The sequence below is a fragment of the Ovis aries genome, chromosome 17 (assembly GCF_016772045.2).
Source record: "Ovis aries strain OAR_USU_Benz2616 breed Rambouillet chromosome 17, ARS-UI_Ramb_v3.0, whole genome shotgun sequence".
NCBI lineage: Eukaryota > Metazoa > Chordata > Mammalia > Artiodactyla > Bovidae > Ovis > Ovis aries.
Window position 1 is genome coordinate 50,800,337 of NC_056070.1, and position 23,968 is coordinate 50,824,304.

The 23,968-nt window shown below is 48.8% G+C and overlaps 1 protein-coding gene and 1 non-coding gene across 7 annotated transcripts in view; one reads left to right on the forward strand and one right to left on the reverse strand.

Annotated features, from left to right (window-relative positions):
* AACS (acetoacetyl-CoA synthetase) overlaps positions 1-15,457 on the reverse strand; it is a 53,335-nt gene extending 37,878 nt beyond the window's left edge. For 4 of the 6 annotated variants that reach the window (XM_042234509.1, XM_004017311.5, XM_042234512.2 and 1 more), the window contains exons 1-4: positions 15,188-15,457; positions 7,114-7,217; positions 5,689-5,809; positions 4,052-4,165 (exon numbers count right to left, since the gene is read on the reverse strand). In XM_042234509.1, coding sequence (XP_042090443.1) covers positions 4,052-4,165; positions 5,689-5,809; positions 7,114-7,217; positions 15,188-15,320 — 472 coding nt within the window. In that variant the 5' untranslated portion in view covers positions 15,321-15,457. The remainder of the gene's footprint in view (positions 1-4,051; positions 4,166-5,688; positions 5,810-7,113; positions 7,218-15,187) is intronic. The other 2 variants (XM_060400749.1, XM_042234510.1) reach the window with 1 other exon arrangement.
* A 6,887-nt stretch (positions 15,458-22,344) lies between these two features.
* Positions 22,345-22,451, forward strand: LOC114108907 (U6 spliceosomal RNA). The gene has a single exon (XR_003585633.1). It is a non-coding gene; the product is annotated as a U6 spliceosomal RNA (small nuclear RNA).
* Positions 22,452-23,968: the final 1,517 nt, after the last annotated feature.

Consider the following 23,968-nt stretch of genomic DNA (forward strand, 5'->3'; position numbering starts at 1 on the left):
CTCTCTGCTTCAGCACCCCAGGCGTCCTGGACAGCTCTCCCCCTGCTCCTCCTCCCGCAGCTCTGAATTGCCTATTTGACAACAGTGGTGGGAACTTCCATTTCTATGCATTCACCACATCTCCCAGGCTGGGTGTTCCAGGGACATGAGCCCTACATCGCTCACTCAGCACCCAGGCTCCACCCAGCCCTGGCACATGGCAGACCAGTTGACAGGCATCTGCTGCTGAGGAAAGAGCTGGCTGTGAATGCAACTGACATGTCTCCACCGTGCCACGGCCTGAGGCAGGGTGAGACTCACCACCCAGGGAGGTTGTGTGACCCTGCTGGCTCTGACACATGGCCAGCAGATACCCAATCCACAGATGAGGAAGAGTCGTGAGCAGCTCTAACTTCATCTGCAAAGCTCTCCAAGCGTTTCCCCACGCAAGCCCCTCTGCACTGAGGCTTCCTCACACTCGCTTCTGGGAAGCACAGTCCCCAGTCCTGGTAACTGTCATCTGGTCAAATCAGTACTCTAGCTGCGACACTCAAGAAACGGGGTGGCTGAGGGGGGTGGGGTGCCACCCAGGACCAGCCTGATGTTGAGGAGCCAAGAACAAGGGAGCAGACGTCCCCCAAAAAAGCATGGCCAAGAGGTGCCCCCATATACCCTGTTTTCTGTTTCTCCTTCTCAGAAGTGTTTCCTTCAAAGGGAGATTTTTTTTTTTTTTTTTAATAAAAATAGGAGGAAAGAAAAATCACTGGAGGGTAGAAGAGTCTCTTGAGTTCCTTTTCTAGGCAGATTAAACTAGAGCGAGAAAAACCCAAGATATTGTGGTTTCAACCACAAAATGCCTGCTCGGACCCAGTACTCTCACGCAGTCATCCGATAAAATACTCATTCGACGCTACTGTGTGCCAGGCCCCCCGTGGACTGAGGTGGGGCCGTGAACAGAAGACAAAGCCACGTCCTCTAGTCCCGGAGGAGGACCGACAGACAGACATGTGCACACACACACATACAAATAATCCCGTGATTTCAGGGAGCCAGTAAGGCGACAGCTGTAAATGGGTGCAGAGAGAGTGGCAGTGGATTTCTGCACAGGAGGCAGGGCCGGCCTCTGGGCAGAGACCTCAGTGAACCAGGGCGAACCCTTGGATCTACAGGGGAACATCCCATCCAGGGCTGAGACAGGCCCAGTCAGCTAACACTTAGTGAGTGCTCACTGCACACCCGGCTCCATCATCTGAGAAGGAGTCTCAGGGTCCAGCCCTTTCACACGGCTTACCCCAGGGTAAGGTCACCCTCTCTGCAAACACACGCCAAGCACCAACTTTCAGTGAGACCCCCGGGAGAGGGGAGATGGGTAACGGTTATACCAACATGCCCAGTGGCTTCTCCTGCTGACACCCTGGCCTGTGGTCCTGGTCCCATGACCCCTGGGGGCAGGGAGGGCAGCCTCACAGCTGGACCCCCCCCCAGGCCTCGTGGACTTTAGAGCCAAACAGAGGAGACTGATGATCGAATAATCACAAAAACCAAACAGAAAATTACTTGGGTTGGCCAAAAAGTTCGTTCCGGTTTTTCTGTAAGCTGTTTGGCCAACCCAATACCAATGACACATTCTCTGAAGACAGAGGATGAGATGCAGAGGATCCAATGGGGGCAACCCAGGGGCTTCCCTGAGTGACTCCTGAGGGTCCAACGGGGGCAACCAGGGGGCTTCCCTGAGTGACACTATTTGCAGGTAAAGTTACAGGCCAGTGGGAGGAGGCTGGCTCCCCACAAAGGATCTGCTGGACACTTCGGAGGACAGCAGTCAGGAAAGGACTGAGGAAAGGTGAGGGTGTGAGGAGGCAGGGAAGGAAGCAAGAATGCAAGGCCTGTGCAGACCTGCCCCTGGGGGGCAGCAGGAGCTAGTGAGCTTCGGAGCAGGGGACAGACACCCTCAGTGCCACGGGGGTTGGTGCCTTGAGCGAAGCCGTGTGGCCAGAGGACAGAGAAGCTCTCTCTTTTGGTTTAAGAATGAGATCTGATGTCTGATTCTGGAAGGAATGACTTAAACGCTGACCCTAGCATCACAGCAAAAAGCACAAAGAACCCCAGCTGGCTGTGGACTGGAAATTGTCCCTGGACGCCTCCTCGTTACTGGCCCCACCCGGGATGCTGGAGGATGGCCAGGACTGAGAAGGCACACCTGACTTCTCACCCACAAGACACTGTACAACCAGTCAGGTCAGCCTCTCTGCCGCCCTATTTAAAGATGAAGAAACTCGAGGTCCAGGGGAGGAGGAAGTTCTCGTTCAAACCCACAGGCCCAAAGGCAGCACCAAGTACAAAAAGAAAGCCACCTGACTCCAGGGAGCCTGGTACCCTCGAAGCTGCTAAACAAATTCTCACCAGGAAGGACTACATGGGAGAAGCCACGCTGAGTGAGAAAACCCTGGTGGGGATCCCCAGGGACAGTGTGGCCACCCGCCTGGCATGAGGAAGCTGGGGCCCAGGGGTCCTGCTCCTATGCTGTAGCACCAAACAGTTACAATCGATTGTTTAACAGATCTGTGATGAGATGTCCTGGCCATGAAATTTCATGCCTCATTATTAAGTAACTCGGGGATTTCCATGGCGGTCTAGCAGTTAGGACTCCACTCTTTTGCTGCTGAGGGCCCAAGTTCAAGCCCTGGTCAGGGATCTAAGAACCCACAAGCAGCATGGCCCAAAAATAAAAAAATAAAAGTTAACTCCTTATTTAAAGTAATCTCCAGAGGCCAAGTATTTTCACATACTTTACGTTAACAACCTTGTGAACTGAAGCTGTCTGCATGCATGCATGCTAAGTCACTTCAGTTGTGTCTGACTCTTTGCAACCCTAATGGACTATAGCCCTCCAGGCCCCTCTGTACATGGGATTCTCCAGGCAAGAATACTGGAGCAGGTTGCCGTTTCCTTCTCCTGGGGATTAAACCTGAGTCTCTTGCATCTCCTACAATGGCAGATGAGTTCTTTACCACTAGCACCACCTGGGAAGCCCTCTCATTTAAATCAACAACCAGTTTTTATAATGAAATTCTTTCCACATTAAAAAAAAAATGAATTGGTGAATTTTCTTCCCTGGACCTGTTTTTCATCTGGGAAACGAGCAGGTTGGCAGCACCACCCATGACATCTGTGCGGCGGAGGAAATCTGTCAGGTGAGTCTCCACTGATAAAACTCCCTCTGCTGGGTTTTCGGGATCAGTCTACAGTCGTGTCAATACAAGCAGCGGAAATCACAGCCTGGAAACTATCCTCCGAAATTCCTCCGAAAACCAGTGCGTTGGAGGTGGGCAGACACAGAAAATGCAGCAGCCAGCTTTTCCCAGCCTTGGAAGAGTCAGTGGTAAAGAACCCAACTGCCAATGAAGGATACATGAGACTCAGGTTCGATCCCTGAGTCACGAAGATCCCCTGGAGAAGGAAATGGCAACCTACTCCAAAATTTTTGCCTGGAGAATCCCATAGACAGAGGAGCCTGGCAGGCTACAGTCCAAGGGGTTGCAGAGAGTCAGACATGACTGAGCATGCACGCAACTGATGAACTCTCTGGCTTGTGTTTCATTTAAGGACTACGTTTTGGAACCTCCCTGGCAATCCAGTGGTTAAGACTCAGTGCTCCCAAAGCAGGGGACCCAGGTTCAATCCCTGGTTAGGGAACTAGATTCCACATGCCACAAGTAAGAGTTTATATGCTACAACTAAAGATCCTATGCATCACAACTAAGAGTGGGCACAGTCCCATAAATAAAAAAAATTTTTTTTAAAAAACGACCATGTTTCATTAAAAAAAAATACATAGCTGTGAACACTGGCTCCCACTCAGCATGAAGACACGCTCACGCTGGGGCTGAGAGCCAAGGACCCTCACAGCCCAGCTCACTCCCGCCAGGCCATACTTTCAGTGATCATCCTTCCTGGTCTAGTTTGTGCAGCACACGGAAACACAAGGCCATGGGCAACCTGACCCAACTCCACCACATTTCTTCCCAGCCACTCCCCTGTTCCCACAGTGACAGGAGCCAGAAATACCCACCAACGACCCGGTCTCCTCTCCTCACACCCATCTTCCTCATCGCTGCTGCAAACAAAGCCACCTGTTGCCGCAACTCTTCAAAAGTCACCTTCGCAATCTCCTCCTTGCCTTCCCCTGGGAACAGCAGAGGGATAGGTCATCCATGGACTGTCCTCTAAAGAGAGGCTCTGATCTTCGAAAAAGACACATGCACCCCAATGTGCTTAGTAGCACCATTCACAATAGCCAGGACATGGAAGCAAGCTAGATGTCCATCGACTCGTGAATGTATAAAGAAGATGTGGTATGTATACACTATGAAATATTGCTCTGCCATAAAAAAGAACAAATTAGAGTCGGTTCCAGTGATGTGGATGAACCTAGAGCCTGTTATACATTGTGAAATAAGTCAGAAAAAGAAAAACAAATATACTATATTAATACATATAGACGGAATCTAGAAAAACGATATCGATGAACATATTTGCAGGGAAGGAAAGGAGATGCAAATGCAGAGAATGGACTTGCGGACACAGCGGAGAAGCGAGAGCGTGAGGCGAATGGAGAAGGCAGCATCAACATATAGACACTATCGGGTGTAAGATGGACAGCTGGTGAGACGCGATTGTGTAGCACTGGGAGGCCAGTCTGGCACTGTGATGACCTGGAGGGATGGGATGGGGGAAGAGGAGGGAGGCGAGGAAGGAAGGGGATGTATGTAGAATCATGGCTGATTTGTGTTGTCGTATTTCAGAAACCAACTCGACATGGTAAAAAAAATATTTTTTTAGTTTAAAAAAAAAACAAAAAAAGATTCTAGGGAATTCCATGGTGGTCCACTGGTTAGGGCTCTATGCTTCCACTGCAGGGGGCTTGGGGCTGATCCCTGGTTAGGGAACTAAGATCCCACACTACACACAACCAAAAAACAAAATAAATTTTTCAAAAAAGAGAGAGAGATTCTGAGTCACAGACATGGTTGAAACTCACACCTGTACAAATACAGGTTAGAAAACATGCCTGGGAGACATTACACAGATGCAGAGAATGCAAAACAAGATACAGATTTACCCAACGTTACGGAAAAGGAAAGCTGTGGGAAAGGGCACCTCTGAGACACATGCTCAGAATCTGCCATTTAAAAATTTATTTTTTTACTATTGGCAATGCTTCTATAAAGTGAAGAATTCTTTTGATTGGGTTGTGATTTTTTTAATATATATAACTTTCCAAGGGCTGGGGGAGGAAAAGGGGAAATCAATGTTGAGTGGGTACAGAGTCTCAGTGAGAAAGTTCCAGAGATTTACTGCATGGCAATGTTAATATATTTAACACCACTGAACTGGACACTCAAAAAATGGTTAAGATGGTGAAGTTACTATTTTATGTTCTCATCACACACATGTACACACATACACACACATAAAACCCAAAGGTCCCAAGATATTGTTTGGAAATAAGATATCAGATTCTGAATGCTTCAGAACCGGGACTTCCCTGCCAGTCCAGTGGTTAGAAGCCACGCTTCCAGGGCAGAGGGCCAGGGTTCGACCCCTGGTCCAGGAACTAAGATCTCTAATGTCACCTGGTGCAGCCAAAAAATTAAAACAAAAAACACACACTAAGAGAGGAAAACCTGAGCAGTTGCTGGGACTCACGTGCAACGTAAAGGGCCACTCGGTCGTTTTCTTTGTGTTGCAGGAGGTTTTCTGCGTAGTTGAGGCGACTGCCTTTGAACCACTCAGGCACGTCGGCGATCCCTTTGGAAGTGTCCACGACCTAGAGGTACAACGGCAAACCAAGACACACATGCACGAGAGGGTAACATCAAGGACGCGCATGAGGGACTCCACATCCCAGGAAGCCAACTAACCAACCAGCCCAAGCGACGCTAGATCGTTTTATGGACAGAACGCTGACCTGGCCTAAAGTCTGGAAAGTGAAAATAGAAATGAATCCGGTACACTGTCCCTGACAGCTGCTGAAAGATCTTAAGCATTCTCACCAAGGGAGGAAAAAAAAAGGTACCTGTGTGAGGTGATGACTGTGTCAATTACCTCGGTAATCATTCCACAAGATATATATATATATATTAAGTCATCACATGTACACTTGAAATACATAATTATACACAGCAATTATTCCTCGCTAATGTTAAAAAAATTAATGCCAACGGAAAACACCATCCCCACTAATTTACTCCGTCAACAATTATTAAGCCCCTACTTTATGAAAGATGCTGATGAGAGAAAGTAAATAAGACAGACATGGCAGCCACCCAGCGTTCCAGGTGTAACCAGGAGCATGGAAACCAGGGGGTCAAAGTGCAGGGCCTACCTGACCCTCCCACCACAGCTTTCAGAAAGCAGGATCCCTGCCTCTGTACTCAGGGGCTGGAACCTTGGTTTTCTTCCCCAAGTGCCTGCAGGTGAACCTTTCAGAATGGCTCACCTCACAATGAAACCAACAACACAACAAATGGTTATCTGAATAACAGAGTTCCAAGTCCCTGGATATTTATTGAGCATAAAGAGCTTGGATTTTTCCTCTAAAATCCAGGTTAAGAACATCGGTCCAGCGGTTAAGACTGAGCTTCTACTGCAGGGGAGGGATGGGTTTGATCCCTGGTCAGGGAACTAAGATCCCACATGCTGCACCGCCAAAAATAAAATCCAAGTTAACAACAAAACTGATAGTTTAAAAAACAATTATGTGAATGCATGTAGCATCGTTGAAAATTTTGTGTTATGTGTATTTTACCACAACTCTAATAATTTTTATTAAAACAAAAACAAAGTGATGCCCTACTCTTAGGATCACTCAGAGTGGCAAGACAGGGCCTGGGATCCATGCTCACGAGGGGGCTCCAAGTCTGCAGAGTACCCATGAGGTTCTTGACCCCAAAACAATCCCCCAGCAATTCTCTGAGGCAATGACTTTTTCCCACTGTTGTGAGGATTTAAAATAAGATAGAATTTAGTCTTCCCCCAAATTAACACTTCATCTTGAATCATAACCACAATCCCCCCAAATTAATGATTTTGCAATGTAGAAAAGAATGTGTAAGTGAAATTTCTACGTACCTCATCATACATGCATGAGAAGACAATTCCACTGAATTTCCAGAATTCTGCCCAGAAGTCTGAATACGACTCAACTGACCAATGATACAAGTCATCATAATTTTCTGGGAAAAAAATAGACATATAGCTCAGATAAATCTTAGGAGGAAACTTAGTTCAATGACAAGATGGAGTTACATGTGTCTGAAGGCTTCAAAGGCATCTGATGAGAAAGGATCTTGGGAGAGCAGGGCACCTTAGTCTTTGCTGAAGCAAACCCACCACTGCTAGTCCCCTAAAAGAACCAAAGCAATGAGGCAGCTGATTTTTCATCTTAACCAGCATGCCTAAGACCATGGACTCTGGACCCAGAAGGCCTGGATTCAAATCCCGGCTCGGCCATTTGTTAGCTGTGAGGCTTCAGGCAAGCTCTGTAAGTCCTATGTCTCTGTTTCCCCATCTGTGAAATGGAAATGATTAATAACAACCTGCTTCACAGGGCAAATATGAGGATTTCAATGAGGCCGGGTATAAAATACTTAGGGGCTTCCCAGGTGGTACTAGTGGTAAAGAATCTACCTGCCAATGCTGGAGATGCACATTTGATCCCTGGGTCGGGAAGATTTCCTGGAGGAGGGCATGGCAACACACTCCAGTATTCCTGCCTGGAGAATCCCATGGACAGAGGAAGCTGGCAGCCTACAGTCCACAGAGTCACAAAGAACTGGACATGACACTTTGGCCACCTCATGCAAAGAGTTGACTCATTGGAAAAGACTCTGATGCTGGGAGGGATTGGGGGCAGGAGAAGAAGGGGACGACCGAGGATGAGATGGCTGGATGGCATCACTGACTCGATGAACGTGAGTCTGAGTGAACTCCGGGAGTTGGTGATGGACAGGGAGGCCTGGCGTGCTGCAGTTCATGGGGTCGCAAAGAGTCGGGCACGACTGAGTGGCTGAACTGAACTGAACTGAAAGTGACTTAACACATTATTATACCCTACAAACTCAGAAAACCTAAATAGATTTAAAAATTCAGTCCAGTACTGGAAGCTTGCCAATGACTCTTCATACCAAGACAACGTTATGGGGATTTTTTTGTATTATTTACTTATTCTGATTTTTGAGTAAGTGCTACAGCCACAGGATTCAAAATTACAAAGTAAATAAAAGATTACATGGTTAAAGAGAAAAAAAAAAAAGCCTCCCTCTCTCTTACCCCCACAACCCTCTAACTTTTCTGGTCCAGAGGTAACCAGTGAAAGAGATTTTTCTGTGTGACCTTGCAGATTTTATGTGTCAGCAAATACATCCCTCTGCCTCCCACTTTTACACAAATGGAGGCATGTTCTTCTCAGCAGGTTCTAATCCTGGAACCATGGGCAAGTCCAGTCCCCTTTGGGCCTTTTTAATCTCAGTATGTTTTCAGCAGGACTTTAAATTCATCCACCAGTGCCCCCAGGGATGATAACAGTTCAGCAGGAAGCTGACCAACAGTCAAGTTCTCTCACTGCATCACTCAACTACAGCTTTCATCATCATCCTCACTGGGGGTATATTCAGAGGATGACACATAGTGATCCCTGCCCTTAGCAGTGTCCCTCCTCCATGTGGCATCCAGTTAATTTTTTTTTAAGAGTTCTTTTTTTTTTTTTTTTTTTTGGCTGCACCAGATCTTAGTTATGGCAGTGGGATCTAGTACCCTGACCAGGGATCGAACCTGAGGCCCCTGCATTGGAAGCTCAGTCCTAGCCATGGGACCACCAGGGAAGTCCCGGCATCCAGTATTTGTTCTCGGTCATGCTGGACACGGGAACCGGAGGAAGAGAGCAATCGCTGAGAGCCAGGGTGGCAGGGGCAGGGGGCTAGGACCAGGGAGAAAGCCAAGAGCCCAGGCCATGGGGCATCTCTGGCAGCAGAGATCAGAACAAAGGGGGAAGAGTCAGCATAGCTGTGATGAGGGGAAGGGGGGTCCCTTAGAGCTCTGAGTTCAAGAAAGAGAAGCTGCTGTCCCAGCAATGATGCCTGCCTGTCCTCCAGACCCTATAAAAGAACCTCCCCCGAGCCCTGCCCTATATCTACTCAAGCCAGGAGCCACAGTCCAGGTCGATCAAGCTCACAGGGAAAGACGCCAGGGATGGTTGCATCTGGGAGCCTGGAGCCAGCCCTGACTCTCAACACAGTGCTTGGGGACCTCAGACGGGCCACGCTGTCTCTCTGGGACTGTTTCTCCAGAGTGTCATCTGGAAACGGGCTGGAGACAGCCCTGGGTCCTATAGTGCAGGGTTAACCTGCCCCCCAGGGCCAGGCTGGATGACTGGCTTCGAACCTCAGCTCTTGTCACTTACTAGACAGTGACCTTGGGCTGGCTGCTTCACTTCTCTGAGCCTCAGCATCCTCACCCGTGACACAGGGACAACTGCAGAGAGCATGCTGCTCAGACACTGGCTTCAGGGCCGACCACCCGGGTGCAAGTCCTGCCGCTCTCTAAACTGGCTGATGTCACCCAAGTCATTAATCTTCTCTGGGCCTCTGTCTCTTCCAAGTAAGATAATGGTACTTATCGTGGGGTCACTGCAAGGACTGCATGAGTCAAAGCACAGAAAGCACTAAGAACAGTGCTTGTCAGAGAGGAGGGCCCAAGCTTGTTACCCTGAGCATCACTCGTGACACAAGACGGGCCTCCTGGCCGCACCACACGAGCTCAGACAAGGAGGCAGGGATGAAAAAGCGCATGTTAGCAGGAGCCTGCTGCCATGTTCCCCGTCAAGGGAGGCAGTGCCAGGCCCAGGGCGCTTCTCCAGCAGCAGAGCCTCTGGAAGGCCTGGGGGAAACCGCACTAGACAAACAGGCCCTGCAGGTCCTCCCTCTCCCAGGCTTTTTTTTTTTTAATCATCTTGGTCCTCACAAATTGCAAAGAGCTCTGGCACCAAACCAACCACCCCCCGCCCAGGCTGACACAAGAGATGGAGCCAGAGCTTGAAACGCAGGCCTCCCCTGAAGACCTTGATAGCCCATCACAAACTGCATCCCCAACAGCATCTAGCAGGGTGGAGGAATGTAACCAGCCTGCCGACCCAGGAGCTGGAGGTCACAACACCATCTCAACTTCACAATGACCCATGGAAAAGTGGGTGGAGTTTGTGCCCAAACTCTCCCACCGTCCACAACTCTCCAGTCAAGCAGGGACTCCGGGGCTTCTGTTTGCACACATACACCCCAACCTGGGCTCAGAGGCTATGATCCAGACACCTGAGTGACCAACCACAGGCATGTCTCATTCAGACTGCACGATGCTCAGAAAGAAACAGAAGCAGCTGATACTAAATTTGGGTTTTCGAATGAAATTCAGAATTTCTGACTTCTCCCAAGAAGACAGGCATCTTGATTGTGGGAGCTGGCCAACAGGTGTCCCCTCCTTGCCCCCGGCTGAGCCAGGCTGATCCAATGAACCAACCAGCTGTTACGGAAATGACCCAGTGCCTTGGGAGGCTGGGTCAGGTCATAAGGGAACTGCAGTTCTTGTTGTCATGATCACCTGCTCTGCAAGAAGCCAGTGACCATGCTGGGAAGACACTCAAGCAGTCCTAGGTGGCAAGCAGCAGAGGCCTCCTGCCCACAACCAGCAATGACTCCCTGCCACGTGGGCCAGCCCCTGAACAGTGTGGCTGCCAGCTCCGGTCCAGCCTTCAGATGAGAACAGATAGACACAGCCTTCAGAGACCCAGGGCTAGAACTGTCCAGTTAAGCCCCTCCCAGAAGCCGGGCCCGCGGAAACTGAGAGATAATAAACGTCTACTGTCATTTACTGTCACTAAGTCCTGGGGTGATTTGCAATGAAGCAACAGGCAGCAGTCACACAACACGGTGACGAACAGCTAAACAGGTAACAGCCGGCCCACCCGGCCCTTCACACACATGTGAGAGGCAACCTAATACCGCAGCTCAGGGCACTGACTCCAGCCCTACTGTCACTGCTCCGAGACCTCAGCCAAGACTCTAAGCCTCCAGCTTCTCAGCTGAGAACCTTGATGAAAGCCCCATCTATCTGGCCAGATTACTGAGGAATAAGTTAGTTAATCCATGCAAAGTTCCCAAATGAGGCCTGGCGTGTAGGAAGGGCTCACTAAACATTCACTGTTAATTAATATCTCATCACCTGCCTGGTCCCTGCAGGCCTCTGAGTTTGTAAGCCCCGCTTACAAACTGGCTTCTTCACTGGCTTCTTCCTCCCCACCTGTGAGAATCCTGACCCGCCTACACCTTTCACATCTCAGCTCAAGGTCCTGTCAGCCCCCTTTAGCAGCATCCTAATAGCCCCGGAGCTCAGAAGGTGTGCAGCACAGGCCCCTACACCCGCTGCTCAGCACTGCTACCTTTGTGAGAGCCTTCTCCCCACAAAGACACTTGAGCTGTTTGAGAATGGAGACCAAGCCTTCTTTGTGTTGGCCAGTTTTCCCCCAGATGCTGGCACACAGAGATGAGTTGCAGTTTGTGATGTAAAGACACTTGGCCCAGTCCTCCCGAAGAGCGTGTACTGGGACTTCCCTGGTGGTCCAGTGGCTAAGACTCTGGGCTCCCAATGCAAGGGGGCAGGGTTCAACCCCTGGTCAGGGAACTAGATCCCACATGCTGCAACACAGAACGAAGACCCCATGTGCTGCAGCTAAAAGACCTGCTGCTGCTGCTGCTAAGTCGCTTCAGTCGTGTCCAACTCTGTGCGACCCCAGAGACGGCAGTCCACTTAGGCTCCTCTGTCCCTCAGATTCTCCAGGCAAGAATACTGGAGTGGGTTGCCATTTCCTTCTCCAATGCGTGAAAGTGAAGTCGTGCCCGACTCTTAGCGACCCCATGGACTACAGCCTACCAGGTTCCTCCATCCATGGGATTTTCCAGGCAAGAGTACTGGAGTGGGGTGCCATTGCCTTCTCCAAAAAGACCTAGCACAGTCAAATATATATATATATATATATATATTTTTTTTTTAATGGCTCTGTATAAAAAGCAAAAAGTAATGCATACCATAAAGCTGGCGGCCTCCCCTAATGACCGAGAGCTGGTACGTGCAGTATGCCCCCTGGGGCCTTGCAAACAAGGCCAAGTGTCACAGGCACATGTGCTGGGCTGGGGCTGCAGGCTGCCCCCAAGGTCTGCACCCAGAGGACCCCAAGGTCTAGGTGGGCATGCTGTGGATTCCCAGACGAACTCTGCTGGAAGCCATGACGAGAGCCAACCAACCTACGGTTCTGGTCCTGGAAGGGACTGCATAGTTCCAGGGAGGCCCTGCCCCTCCAAAACACAAGGATAGAATTCTCCCACTGACACCGGTCTTGAGGGGCTGGGGAATGCCCCCCAACTCATCCCATCTCAGGGTTGCAGGAGGGCTGAGCCAGCCTGTGAGGACGCATCCCTTGCTCTCTCCCTACATCCAGACAAGAGCTTTGCTCAGTGTTGCCCACCAGCCACACACCAGCCACTGCTGACGGCACAGACAACACAAGTTCAAGGGTGCTGTGTTTAAGCAAATAAGAAGGCTCACAAATAGGGGATTCCCTGATGGTCCAGTGGGTACGACTCTATGCTTCCACTGCAGGGGGCACAGGTTCAATCCCTGGTCAGGAAACGAAGATCCCACATGCCTCACAGACAAAAAAAAAACATGCTCACAACTAAACGAAAAGGCAAGACAGGTTAAAAGTCCAAATTATATGCAATTGGAGAGAGAGAAAAAGAAAGTGGTCAAAGAGAATAATCAGAGAAGACAGCATTTGAGTTGGCTCCTAAAGCAAAGCCCAAAATGTCCAGGGCCAGGCCTGTGGAAAGGAGAGAAGCAGGGTGGGTTAACCATCAGGAGTAGAAGAGGAGGAAGAGAAAAAAAAAAACAAGGTCTAAAGCACTCCCAGACCAAGAGAGGAGCCCCACTCAGCTCAGCTGATGCTGCCTGTGGGGACATGAACCCATCATCACGGGCCAGTGGGTTTGCCAAAGAAGCTGGAAATCTTGCTTTTCCTATGCAGTCTCTCAAGGAGACTGCAACTCAGTGTGAGAAGCCCAAACTAAGTCTGCAGGTTCACCCTGGCCAGCAGGCCACCAGTCCCAGCCTTGAAGGGCAGACAGGAGGTGGGCAGACAGTCTGGGGGCTACTGGTGCCTGCCAGTGTCTGCTCAGCCACCCCCACCGGCCAGGTGTGGCACAGCGCTCAGCCTGATTGCCCTCACGCCCACCCAATGATGTCGGTCCTCTCATTATGCCCATTTTACAGATGAGGGAAACCAAGGCTCAGGAGATCCGGTGACTTCCCTCTGACCACACAGCTAGTAAGTGGCAGAGCCAGTTCAGGATCCCGGCAGTGAGGTGACAGCTCAGCCTCAGGCATCTCACAGGACTGCCCTTCTGTGAAATCATTTTTGTAAAGCGTCAGGGAGAACAGCTGGCAGAAGAAAAAGAGACATGGAATCAAGGCACGGAAACACAAAAACAGGATGTGGTTCCACTCCTGGCTCTTGGTGGAAATCAAGTCTGTGCCCCAGGGAGTTTCCTGGTGGTCCAGTGGTTGGAACTCTGTGCTCTCACTGCCGAGGGCCCAGGTTCAATCCCTAGAGGGGGAACTAAGATCCCAGAAGCCGTGCAGTGTAACCAAAAAGAAACAACTCTGTCCCCCAATCCAACACACATTAACCTACCAACTATTACCTGAAAAAAAGGCCTAAAGAGTAATAAGCCACACCTGTCTCCAGGGAGCAGGCAGCAAGGAGAAGGAGGGAGCTGGATGAGCAAGGGAAGGGGCTACCTGTGGAAGCTATGACGCCCACTGTGCTGTGGAGGACATGGAAGCTGCCAGGTGGCAGGATGTGCAAATCCATGGTCAACAAGGAGCCATTGTAAGTCTCAGAGCCCAGGTGTGGCCAACCAGACCTTCGCTTCAAGGCTGCTCAGGCAAAGCCCGCAGGCAGCAGGTACTAAAGGGAAGAGAAACAGGAAAGAGGAAAACCAGCCAGGGTTCAGGGAAGAGGAAACCAGGGCCCCCAAGGAGATGCGGGCACTGGGGTGGAAAGGGGACCATGCTGGAAGGCAGACGACCCAAGTCTCCATTCCTGTGGGGCTCCCTGAGGACAGGGATGCCACCAACAGAAACACAGGAGTCCCTGCAGCTGGCAGAGGGGCGAGATGAGGGGGAAAGGGTCACAATGAGATGAAAAATCCTTGAAGGGAGGATGCAGGAAGTAGGTGGACAGCCAGGTAGAGCTGGGGGAAAGCTTCTCACTCAGAAAAGGGCCATCTCACCCAGGTGGCTCCTGAGGACAGGGAGGGAGCTGGAGGGGCGTACTGGGCTAGGTTCGGTTTGGGGCTAGGTGTGTAAACACACAAAGGGAAGGAGTTCCACCCCAATCCCAGCGACAGCCTCCTGCCTGAGCATCATCCATCTCCTCCATGCCCAGAATCCAAGCTGGCCTCTAGCAGGGTCAGCCTGGCACGGCAGGGGGAGGTGGGGGGGCGCCGTGAGGGGTCAGCACCAGGTAATGTGGCTGCCAAGTGACCCATCCCTCAACAGAAGGGAGGAGCTAAGGGTCAAAGAAGACCTGGGTCAGAGAGACAGAAGCCCCCGGTATGGGAGGGCAAGACTCCAGGGAGCACTCCTCACAGGTAGGAATGCCTAACAAGGGATCTCTCAGTCCACAGGGGTTCCAAGACCAGAGGGGCTACCCTACCAGAGAGATGGATACTGCAGAGGAGACTGGCCCCCCGAAAAGAGAGGAAGTGACACCCCGCACAGACACGCGGGCAAAACCCCACAGTCAGAAGATGTCCCACCCCCTAGGGAGGGGTCCCACCCCCTAGGGAGGGGGGGCCCCCCTGTCCAGTGGCTCCTCCAACCCCCAGAGGCGGGAAGATGAAAATCAGGAGGCCATTCCAATAATTAAGATGGGCCCTGACCCCAACGTCCAGGAAGAGGGGCTCCCGGGACTCCAGGAGCAGTGTCTCTCTGCCAAGTGGTCCCTCGGACGGCCAAGGGAGGAGCCCGATTTCTGAAAGCCCCTGGTCCAGCCAAGAGGTGGCCGGAGAGCCCCCCGGGACGCGCACCCCGCGCTCACCCAGTGCCAGGCCGCAGGCGGCGCCCACGGCCGCCCGAAAGCGGTCCATCTGCGTGTTCTTCTTGGTGTCAGGCTCCCACATCACCTGGCACTCTAGGATCTCCTCCCGCCCGGCTCGCGGTTCTTTGGACATGGCTGCGGCGGGGAAGGCCGGCGGGAAGGCCGGAGCTACTCCGGAGACCGGGATCAGGGCGGGGACCGAGCCGGGGGCGGCGGCAGAGGCCGGGGAGCGGGACCCCGGGTGAGCGGCAAGGCGGACGTGGAGCAACTGCACGCGGAGCAGCCGCCCCGCCCGGACTCCCAGCGAGCCCCGCCCCACAAAGCTCCCGGCCTTCGAAGACCCCGCCTCCCCCGAATGTAACCCTCCGCGGGCGCCGCGCCTCGAAAAGGAGTGCTGCCGCTGCTCCGGGACTACAACCCGCGCACGCCCACCCGGTGGTGCTGCGCAGGCGCGTTGTGCTCGGCTCCCCAGCCTCACCTGGAGCGCGAAGCGGTTAAACCAGGGCCGGAAGGCGAGGTCGAGACCGCAGGCTCGTTCATCTGTTCTTTCGTTCTCGATTGATTCTTTCTTTCTTTTTTTTTGGTCCTACCCGTATTTACCGAGCACCTGCTGGGTACCGGGCACTGTGCAGGCTTTGCAGATACATCACCGAGCCAAGCGTAATTCCTGCCCTCAGTCAACAAGAGATAAGGGGTGGGGGACAGGTGTGGGGAGGAGCAGGGTCAATCAACAAATACATTATATAAATGTCATACATAGTATAATACGTACAATCAAAAACTACACCAATGAGTATCATACATAAAAAAGAGTAATATTCACGTAATAAAAGGTAATACGTGCTATGAAAAATCAGGGAAGGGTAGAAAACATGGGAGGGAGTGTTTCTCTTTGGAAAAGGTTGTCAGGGAAGGTCCCATTCAAAAGGTTATTATATCAATAACTTGAGGTAGGAGTGAGCTACTTAGTAACCTGGAGGAAAGTTTCCGGGCAGAAGGAACAGCAGGTGCTAAGGTCCTGAGGCAGGAGAGTGTTGGATGTGGTTAGTGAGCTAGCTGAGAGGCCAGTGTCTTTTCATTTGAGACCTAGAGTAGAAGACGAGGTCAATGAAGGAAGCTCAGGTGGGTTCCTGGAGACCAAAGAAGATTTTGGCTTTTACCTTGGGTATCACAAGACCACTGCAAGGTTGTGAGCTGAAGGACATACTCTGACTATAACTGTCATAGGGGCCACTCTGGCTGCAGCATTGAGAACAGTCTTCAGGAAGCAAGGGTATAAGCAGGAGGACTGATTAAGGTGATGTTTCAAGAGATGATGATTGCTATGGAGATGGAGAGGAAACTGCCATAGGATCTTTTTTTTTTTTTGACTGCCCTGAGCCTTCGTTGCTGCCTGTGGGCTCTCTCTAGCACGCGATCTTCTCATTTCAGTGGTTTCTCTTGTGGAGCACAGGCTCCAGGGCGTGTGGGCTTCAGTAGTCGTGGTGCACAGGCCTCGTTGCCCAGCAATGGGATCCTGCCCTCCCACCACCACCTGCTTTGGAACTCATGTCCCCTGGACTACCAGGGAAACCTGCGATGGGAGTTATTTTGAAGTTTCACTTGCTGTACTCTTACCGCACCTTGGCACTGTTCTGGGGACCTTCCCATATTCCTCATTATTTATTCTGACAGCAACCCAATCAGCTTCTCCCAAGTAACAGTTTTTTGCAGTGCTGGCATTTTAGGAAGCAACCCCCTCCCTCCACCACTTAATCTTAAATAGCTCCCATCTCCCAGTTATGACAAATAAACATAGGTGCTAGCTTAGAACAGAGTGCTTACTATGTTAACACAACTTCCAGAATTTCCCCTTCCCCTGACCTCCAAGTGCTGGGGCCAATTCTAGCTATGTCCACAAGTCACCTCCTTTGTGAAAGCGGCTGCATCCGTGCTAAGTCACTTGAGTCATGTCCAACTCTTTGTGACCCTATAGGCTGTAGCCCATCAGCCACCTCTGTCCGTGGGATTTCCCAGGAGAGAATACTAGAGTGGGTTGCCATTCCCCTTTCCAGGGGATCTTCCCAACCCAGGGATCGAACCCAGGTCTCCCATATTTCAGGTGGATTCTTTACTGTCTGAACCACCAGGGAAGCCCAGAGAAGGGTGGGAGTCCATCTTAACGCAGAAGGCTCATCTTGGAGGGGCTCTTGTTTATATGTTTATCACTTTAACACTGGACTGCAGATCCCACAGGACCAAACTCCCTGTCTAACTGGTCTCCACAGGGTCCCCAGAGCCTGAGCCATAGTAGGAGCTTAAGAAATGTTCATTCATTCATTCAGAAATGTCCAGCAAGTAACTGGTGTTGGCTAGCAAGGGTGGGGGTTGGGGGTCACTGTGTAAAGCATAGGCCTAGCCCTTATGGGCGGAGAAGGCAATGGCAACCCACTCCCGTACTCTTGCCTGGAGAATCCCATGGACAGAGGAGCCTGGTGGGCTGCCGTCTATGGGGTCACACAGAGTCCGACATGACTGACTCGACTTAACAGCAACAGCAGCAGCCCTTATGGGGATTTCCCAGATGGCGCTAGTGGTAAAGAACCTGCCTACCAATGAAGGAGACATAAGAGATGCAGGTTCAATCCCTGGGTTGGGAAGATCCCATAGAGTAGGAGATGGCTACCCGCTACAGTATTCTTGCCTGGAGAATCCCATGGACAGAGGAGCCTGGTGGGCTACAGTCCATAGGATCACAGTGAGTCAGACAAGACTGAAGCTATCTAGCATGCACACAGCCCTCTTGGGGAGTGGAATTCCAGAGCTTTACACATAGGTTGAAGTGAAAAGCAAAGGAGAAAAGGAAGGATAGAGGCATCTGAATGTAGAGTTCCAAAGAACAGCAAGGAGAGATAAGAAAGCCTTCTTCAGCAATCAATGCAAAGAAATAGAGGAAAACAACAGAATGGGAAAGACTAGAGATCTCGTCAAGAAAATTAGAGATACCAAGGGAAGATTTCATGCAAACATGGGCTCAATAAAGGACAGAAATGGTACAGACCTAACAGAGGCAGAAGACATTACGAAGAGGTGGCAAGAATACACAGAAGAACTGTACAAAAAAGACCTTCATGACCAAGATAATCACGATGGTGTGATCACTTACCTAGAGCCAGACATCCTGGAATGTGAAGTCAAGTGGGCCTTAGAAAGCATCACTACAAAAAAAGCTAGTGGAGGTGATGGAATTCCAGTTGAGCTATTTCAAATCCTAAAAGATGATGCTCTGAAAGTGCGACACTCAATATGTCAGCAAAGTTGGAAAACTCAGCAGTGGCCGCAGGACTGGAAAAGCTCAGTTTTCATTCCAATCCCAAAGAAAGGCAATGCCAAAGAATGCTCAAACTACTGCACAATTGCACTCATCTCACACACTAGTAAAGTAATGCTCAAAATTCTCCAAGCTAGGCTTCAGCAATACATGAACTGTGAACTTCCAGATGTTCAAGCTGGTTTTAGAAAAGGCAGAGGAACCAGAGATCAAATTGCCAACATCCGCTCAGTTCAGTTCAGTTCAGTTGCTCAGTCGTGTCCAACTCTTTGACCCTATGAATCGCAGCACACCAGGCCTCCCTGTCCATCACTAACTCCCGGAGTTCACTCAGACTCGCGTCAATCTAGTCAGTGATGCCATCCAGCCATCTCATCCTCAGTTGTCCCCTTCTTCTCCTGCCCCCCAATCCCTCCCAGCGTCAAAGTCTTTTGCAATGAGTCAACCCTTCGCATGAGGTGGCCAAAGTACTGGAGTTTCAGCTTTAGCATCAGTCTTTCCAAAGAAATCTGCTGGGGGCCAGGGTGAGGAACTCCACCCATGGCAAAGGTCATGAGGAAGGAGGCTTGGCATACGCAAAGGCGTGATCAAGCCTCAGGTAATCCCCTGTTCCCGAGCATCTACCCCAAAACCAGAGTCTGTTTTATGCTCTCACCTACACCTCTGACTTTATGGGGGGCTCTCCCCCATAACCGTTTCTCTCGGAGAAGGAGTAAACGTGCAGCTCCAAGGCAATAAAAATTCCTGGGCGTGACAAGAGTGTTTCAGCTTACAGACTCCTCTGAAGGTTATCTAGCCCACCTGTATAGGTTCGTCCGGCCACATGTGATTGTTTACAGCCTCCCAATCTGAGAGGCACGGGATGTTTTAGACTTACTAAAGGCAAATTCTTTTGGGGAGTTAGAAATTATTAGTATAGTGGGTTGGTTAGGAATTATATTGGTGAAGGGTTTTTCATTTGTTGTGTCAATGATTGCCGCTAATTCCCTGCTCTGGGTGGGACAAGGATGTCTCAGGTCAAACCTCTGCTGACAGTCTAGCTTGTGTGACAGGATTATCCATACTCCTGCCACATAATTGTTTACTACCTCTTAATCATAAACAGCACAGAGAGCTTTGGAGTATTTTGAGAGTCTTAATTAGCATAGGGCTTTTTCTTCTTGTTGAGTCAATGATTGCCGCCAGGCCTCCATAACCTTAGGCACCTGGGAATATATTAATCAATGTATTTGGAATATAGAAAAGGAAATATAGTAGTTTTTGATGTTAGCAATACTAGACTTTTTGAGTTAATGGATTTTCTCTTTTGTAATAGATCACAGTACTTTGTTATAAATCACTGTGTCCTTGTTACGTAAAAATGTAACTTTATCACTATCTTAAGACTAAATAGATCTTAAGGGGAGCATTGGTGAAAGGATTTTCATTTGTTGGGCTGATGTTTGCTGCTAAATCTCCATATTCCCTGCCTTTATAATGAATATAACTAGCATATAGGAGAAATAAACATTAACCTTTAAGTAGATAGGAGAAATAAGTATTAGCCTTTAAGATTAATCATGTTAACCTTGGGTTAAATAAATTCCTTTCTTGATTTTAACTCACTACATCCTCACCCTATAGGAATGTAACTTTATTTGGAGGGTGATGCCTGGTTTAAGAAAAAACACCCTTGGAAAAAATAAATTTTTTGGTTATCAGAAAGAAAGGATCATAAAATCCCTAAGACATTTTTATGTGAAGCACCTGATTTTGATAAAGGTCAGGACTGCTGACCCCCGCGTGACTCTGTATTCATCCCTATGTGTAACAAAAGGTACATAAGCAAACCCAAAAATAAAGAAATCGGATCAGTTTCTGGAAAGACTGATACCCCCATGTCGTTCTTTCTTGCTCCTCGTTTTTCTGGCTGAATTCCCATCTGGAGCATGGATGCTATTCCATGTAATCCAAGTTATTCAGCCTGTTTTTCTCCACTAATCTTCCTACTACACTATCTGTTTCTAATCTCTCTATATATCTGTAATTAAATATGTATTTTTCCAAAGACGCCAACGCCGTCCCCACTTTCGAATTCCCTGGATCCACCGGGGCTGGACCCCGGCAGAAATCCCAGGGTTGATCTCCTTCAGAATGGACTGGTTGGATCTCCTTGCAGTCCAAGGGACTCTCAAGAGTCTTCTCCAACACCACAGTTCAAAAGCATCAGTTCTTTGGTGCTCAGCCTTCTTCAAAGCCCAATTCTCACATCCGTACATGACTACTGGAAAAACCATAGCCTTGACTAGACGGAACTTAGTCGGCAAAGTAATGTCTCTGCTTTTTAATATGCTATCTAGGTTGGTCATAACCTTTCTTCCAAGGAGTAAGCGTCTTTTAATTTCATGGCTGCAATCACCATCTGCAGTGATTTTGGAGCCCCCAAAAATAAAGTCTGACGCTGTTTCCACTGTTTCCCCATCTATTTCCCATGGAGTGATGGGACCGGTTGCCATGATCTTCATTTTCTGAATGTTGAGCTTTAAGCCAACTTTTTCACTCTCCTCTTTTACTTTCATCAAGAAGCTTTTGAGTTCGTCTTCACTTTCTACCATAAGGGTGGTGTCATCTGCATATCTGAGGTTATTGATATTTCTCCCGGCAATCTTGACTCCAGCTTCTGTTTCTTCCAGTCCAGTGTTTCTCATGATGTATTCTGCATATAAGTTAAATAAGCAGGGTGACAATATACAGCCTTGACAGAATCCTTTTCCTATTTGGAACCAGTCTGTTGTTCCATGTCCAGTTCCAACTGTTGCTTCCTGACCTGCATACAGATTTCTCAAGAGGCAGGTCAGGTGGTCTGGTATTCCCATCTCTTTCAGAATTTTCCACAGTTTGTTGTGATCCACACAGTCAAAGGCTTTGGCATAGTCAATAAAGCAGAAGATGTTTTTCTGGAACTCTCTTGCTTTTCCCATGATCCAGCGGATGTTGGCAATTTGATCTCTGGTTCCTCTGCCTTTTCTAAAACCAGCTTGAACATCAGGAAGTTCACGGTTCACATATTGCTGAAGGCTAGCTTGGAGAATTTTGAGCGTTACTTTACTAGCCTGTGAGATGAGTGCAATTGTGCGGTAGTTTGAGCATTCTTTGGCATTGCCTTTCTTTGGGATTGGAGTGAAAACTGACCTTTTCCAGTCCTATGGCCACTGCTGAGTTTTCCAACTTTGCTGACATATTGAGTGTCACACTTTCACAGCATCATCTTTCAGGATTTGAAATAGCTCAACTGGAATTCCATCACCTCCACTAACTTTGTTCATAGTGATGCTTTCTAAGGCCCACTTGACTTCACATTCCAAGATGTCTGGTTCTAGATGAGTGATCACACCATGTGATTATCTTGGTCATGGAGATCCTTTTTGTACAGTTCTTCTGCTGGATCATGGAAAAAGCAAGAGAGTTCTAGAAAAACATCTATTTCTGCTTTATTGACTATGCCAAAGCCTTTGACTGTGTGGATCACAACAAACTGTGGAAATTCTGAAAGAGATGGGAATACAGACCACCTGACCTGCCTCTTGAGAAACCTATATGCAGGCCAGGAAGCAACAGTTAGAACTGGACATGGAACAACAGACTGGTTCCAAATAGGAAAAGGAGTACGTCAAGGCTGTATACTGTCACCCTGCTTATTTAACTTATATGCAGAATACATCATGAGAAATGCTGGGCTGGATGAAGCACAAACTGGAATCAAGATTGCCAGGAGAAATATCAATAACCTCAGATATGCAGATGACATCACCCTTATGGCAGAAAGTGAAGACGAACTCAAAAGCCTCTTGATGAAAGTGAAAGAGGAGTGCTCGCTTCGGCAGCACATATACTAAAATTGGAACGATACAGAGAAGATTAGCATGGCCCCTGCGCAAGGATGACACGCAAATTCGTGAAGCGTTCCATATTTTTAAAAATATACAAGCAACTTCTGCAGCTCAATTCCAGAAAAATAAACGACCCAATCAAAAAATGGGCCAAAGAACTAAATAGACATTTCTCCAAAGAAGACATACGGATGGCTAACAAACACATGAAAAGATGCTCAACATCACTCATTATTAGAGAAATGCAAATCAAAACCACAATGAGGTACCACTTCACACCAGTCAGAATGGCTGCGATCCAAAAATCTGCAAGCAATAAATGCTGGAGAGGGTGTGGAGAAAAGGGAACCCTCCTACACTGTTGGTGGGAATGCAAACTAGTACAGCCACTATGGAGAACAGTGTGGAGATTCCTTAAAAAATTGCAAATAGAACTACCTTATGACCCAGCAATCCCACTTCTGGGCATACACACCGAGGAAACCAGAATGGAAAGAGACACATGTACCCCAATGTTCATCGCAGCACTGTTTATAATAGCCAGGACATGGAAACAACCTAGATGTCCATCAGCAGATGAATGGATAAGAAAGCTGTGGTACATATACACAATGGAGTATTACTCAGCAGTTAAAAAGAATTCATTTGAATCAGTTCTGATGAGATGGATGAAACTGGAGCCGATTATACAGAGTGAAGTAAGCCAGAAAGAAAAACACCAATACAGTATACTAACACATATATATGGAATTTAGGAAGATAGCAATGACGACCCTGTATGCAAGACAGGGAAAGAGACACAGATGTGTATAACGGACTTTTGGACTCAGAGGGAGAGGGAGAGGGTGGGATGATTTGGGAGAATGACATTCTAACATGTATACTATCATGTGAATTGAATCGCCAGTCTATGTCTGACGCAGGATGCAGCATGCTTGGGGCTGGTGCATGGGGATGACCCAGAAAGATGTTATGGGGAGGGAGGTGGGAGGGGGGTTCATGTTTGGGAATGCATGTAAGAATTAAAGATTTTAAAATTTAAAAAATAAAAAACTAAAATTAAAAAAAAATTAAAAAAAATGTATTAAAGGGAAAAAAAAAAAGAAAGTGAAAGAGGAGAGTGAAAAAGTTGGCTTAAAGCTCAACATTCAGAAAATGAAGATCATGGCATCCGGTCCCATCACTTCATGGGAAATAGATGGGGAAACAGTGGAAACAGTGTCAGACTTTATTTTTTTGCGCTCCAGAATCACTGCAGATGGTGACTACAGCCATGAAATTAAAAGACACTTATTTCTTGGAAGAAAGGTTATGACCAACCTAGATAGCATATTCAAAAGCAGAGACATTACTTTGCCAACAAAGGTCCATCTAGTCAAGGCTATGGTTTTTCCAGTAGTCATGTATGAATGTGAGAGTTGGACTGTGAAGAAAGCTGAGCACCAAAGAACTGATGCTTCTGAACTGTGGTGTTGGAGAAGACTCTTGAGAGTCCCTTGGACTGCAAGGAGATCCAACCAGTCCATTCTGAAGGAGATCACCCCTCGGATTTCTTTGGAAGGACTGATGCTAAAGCTGAAACTCCAGTACTTTGGCCACCTC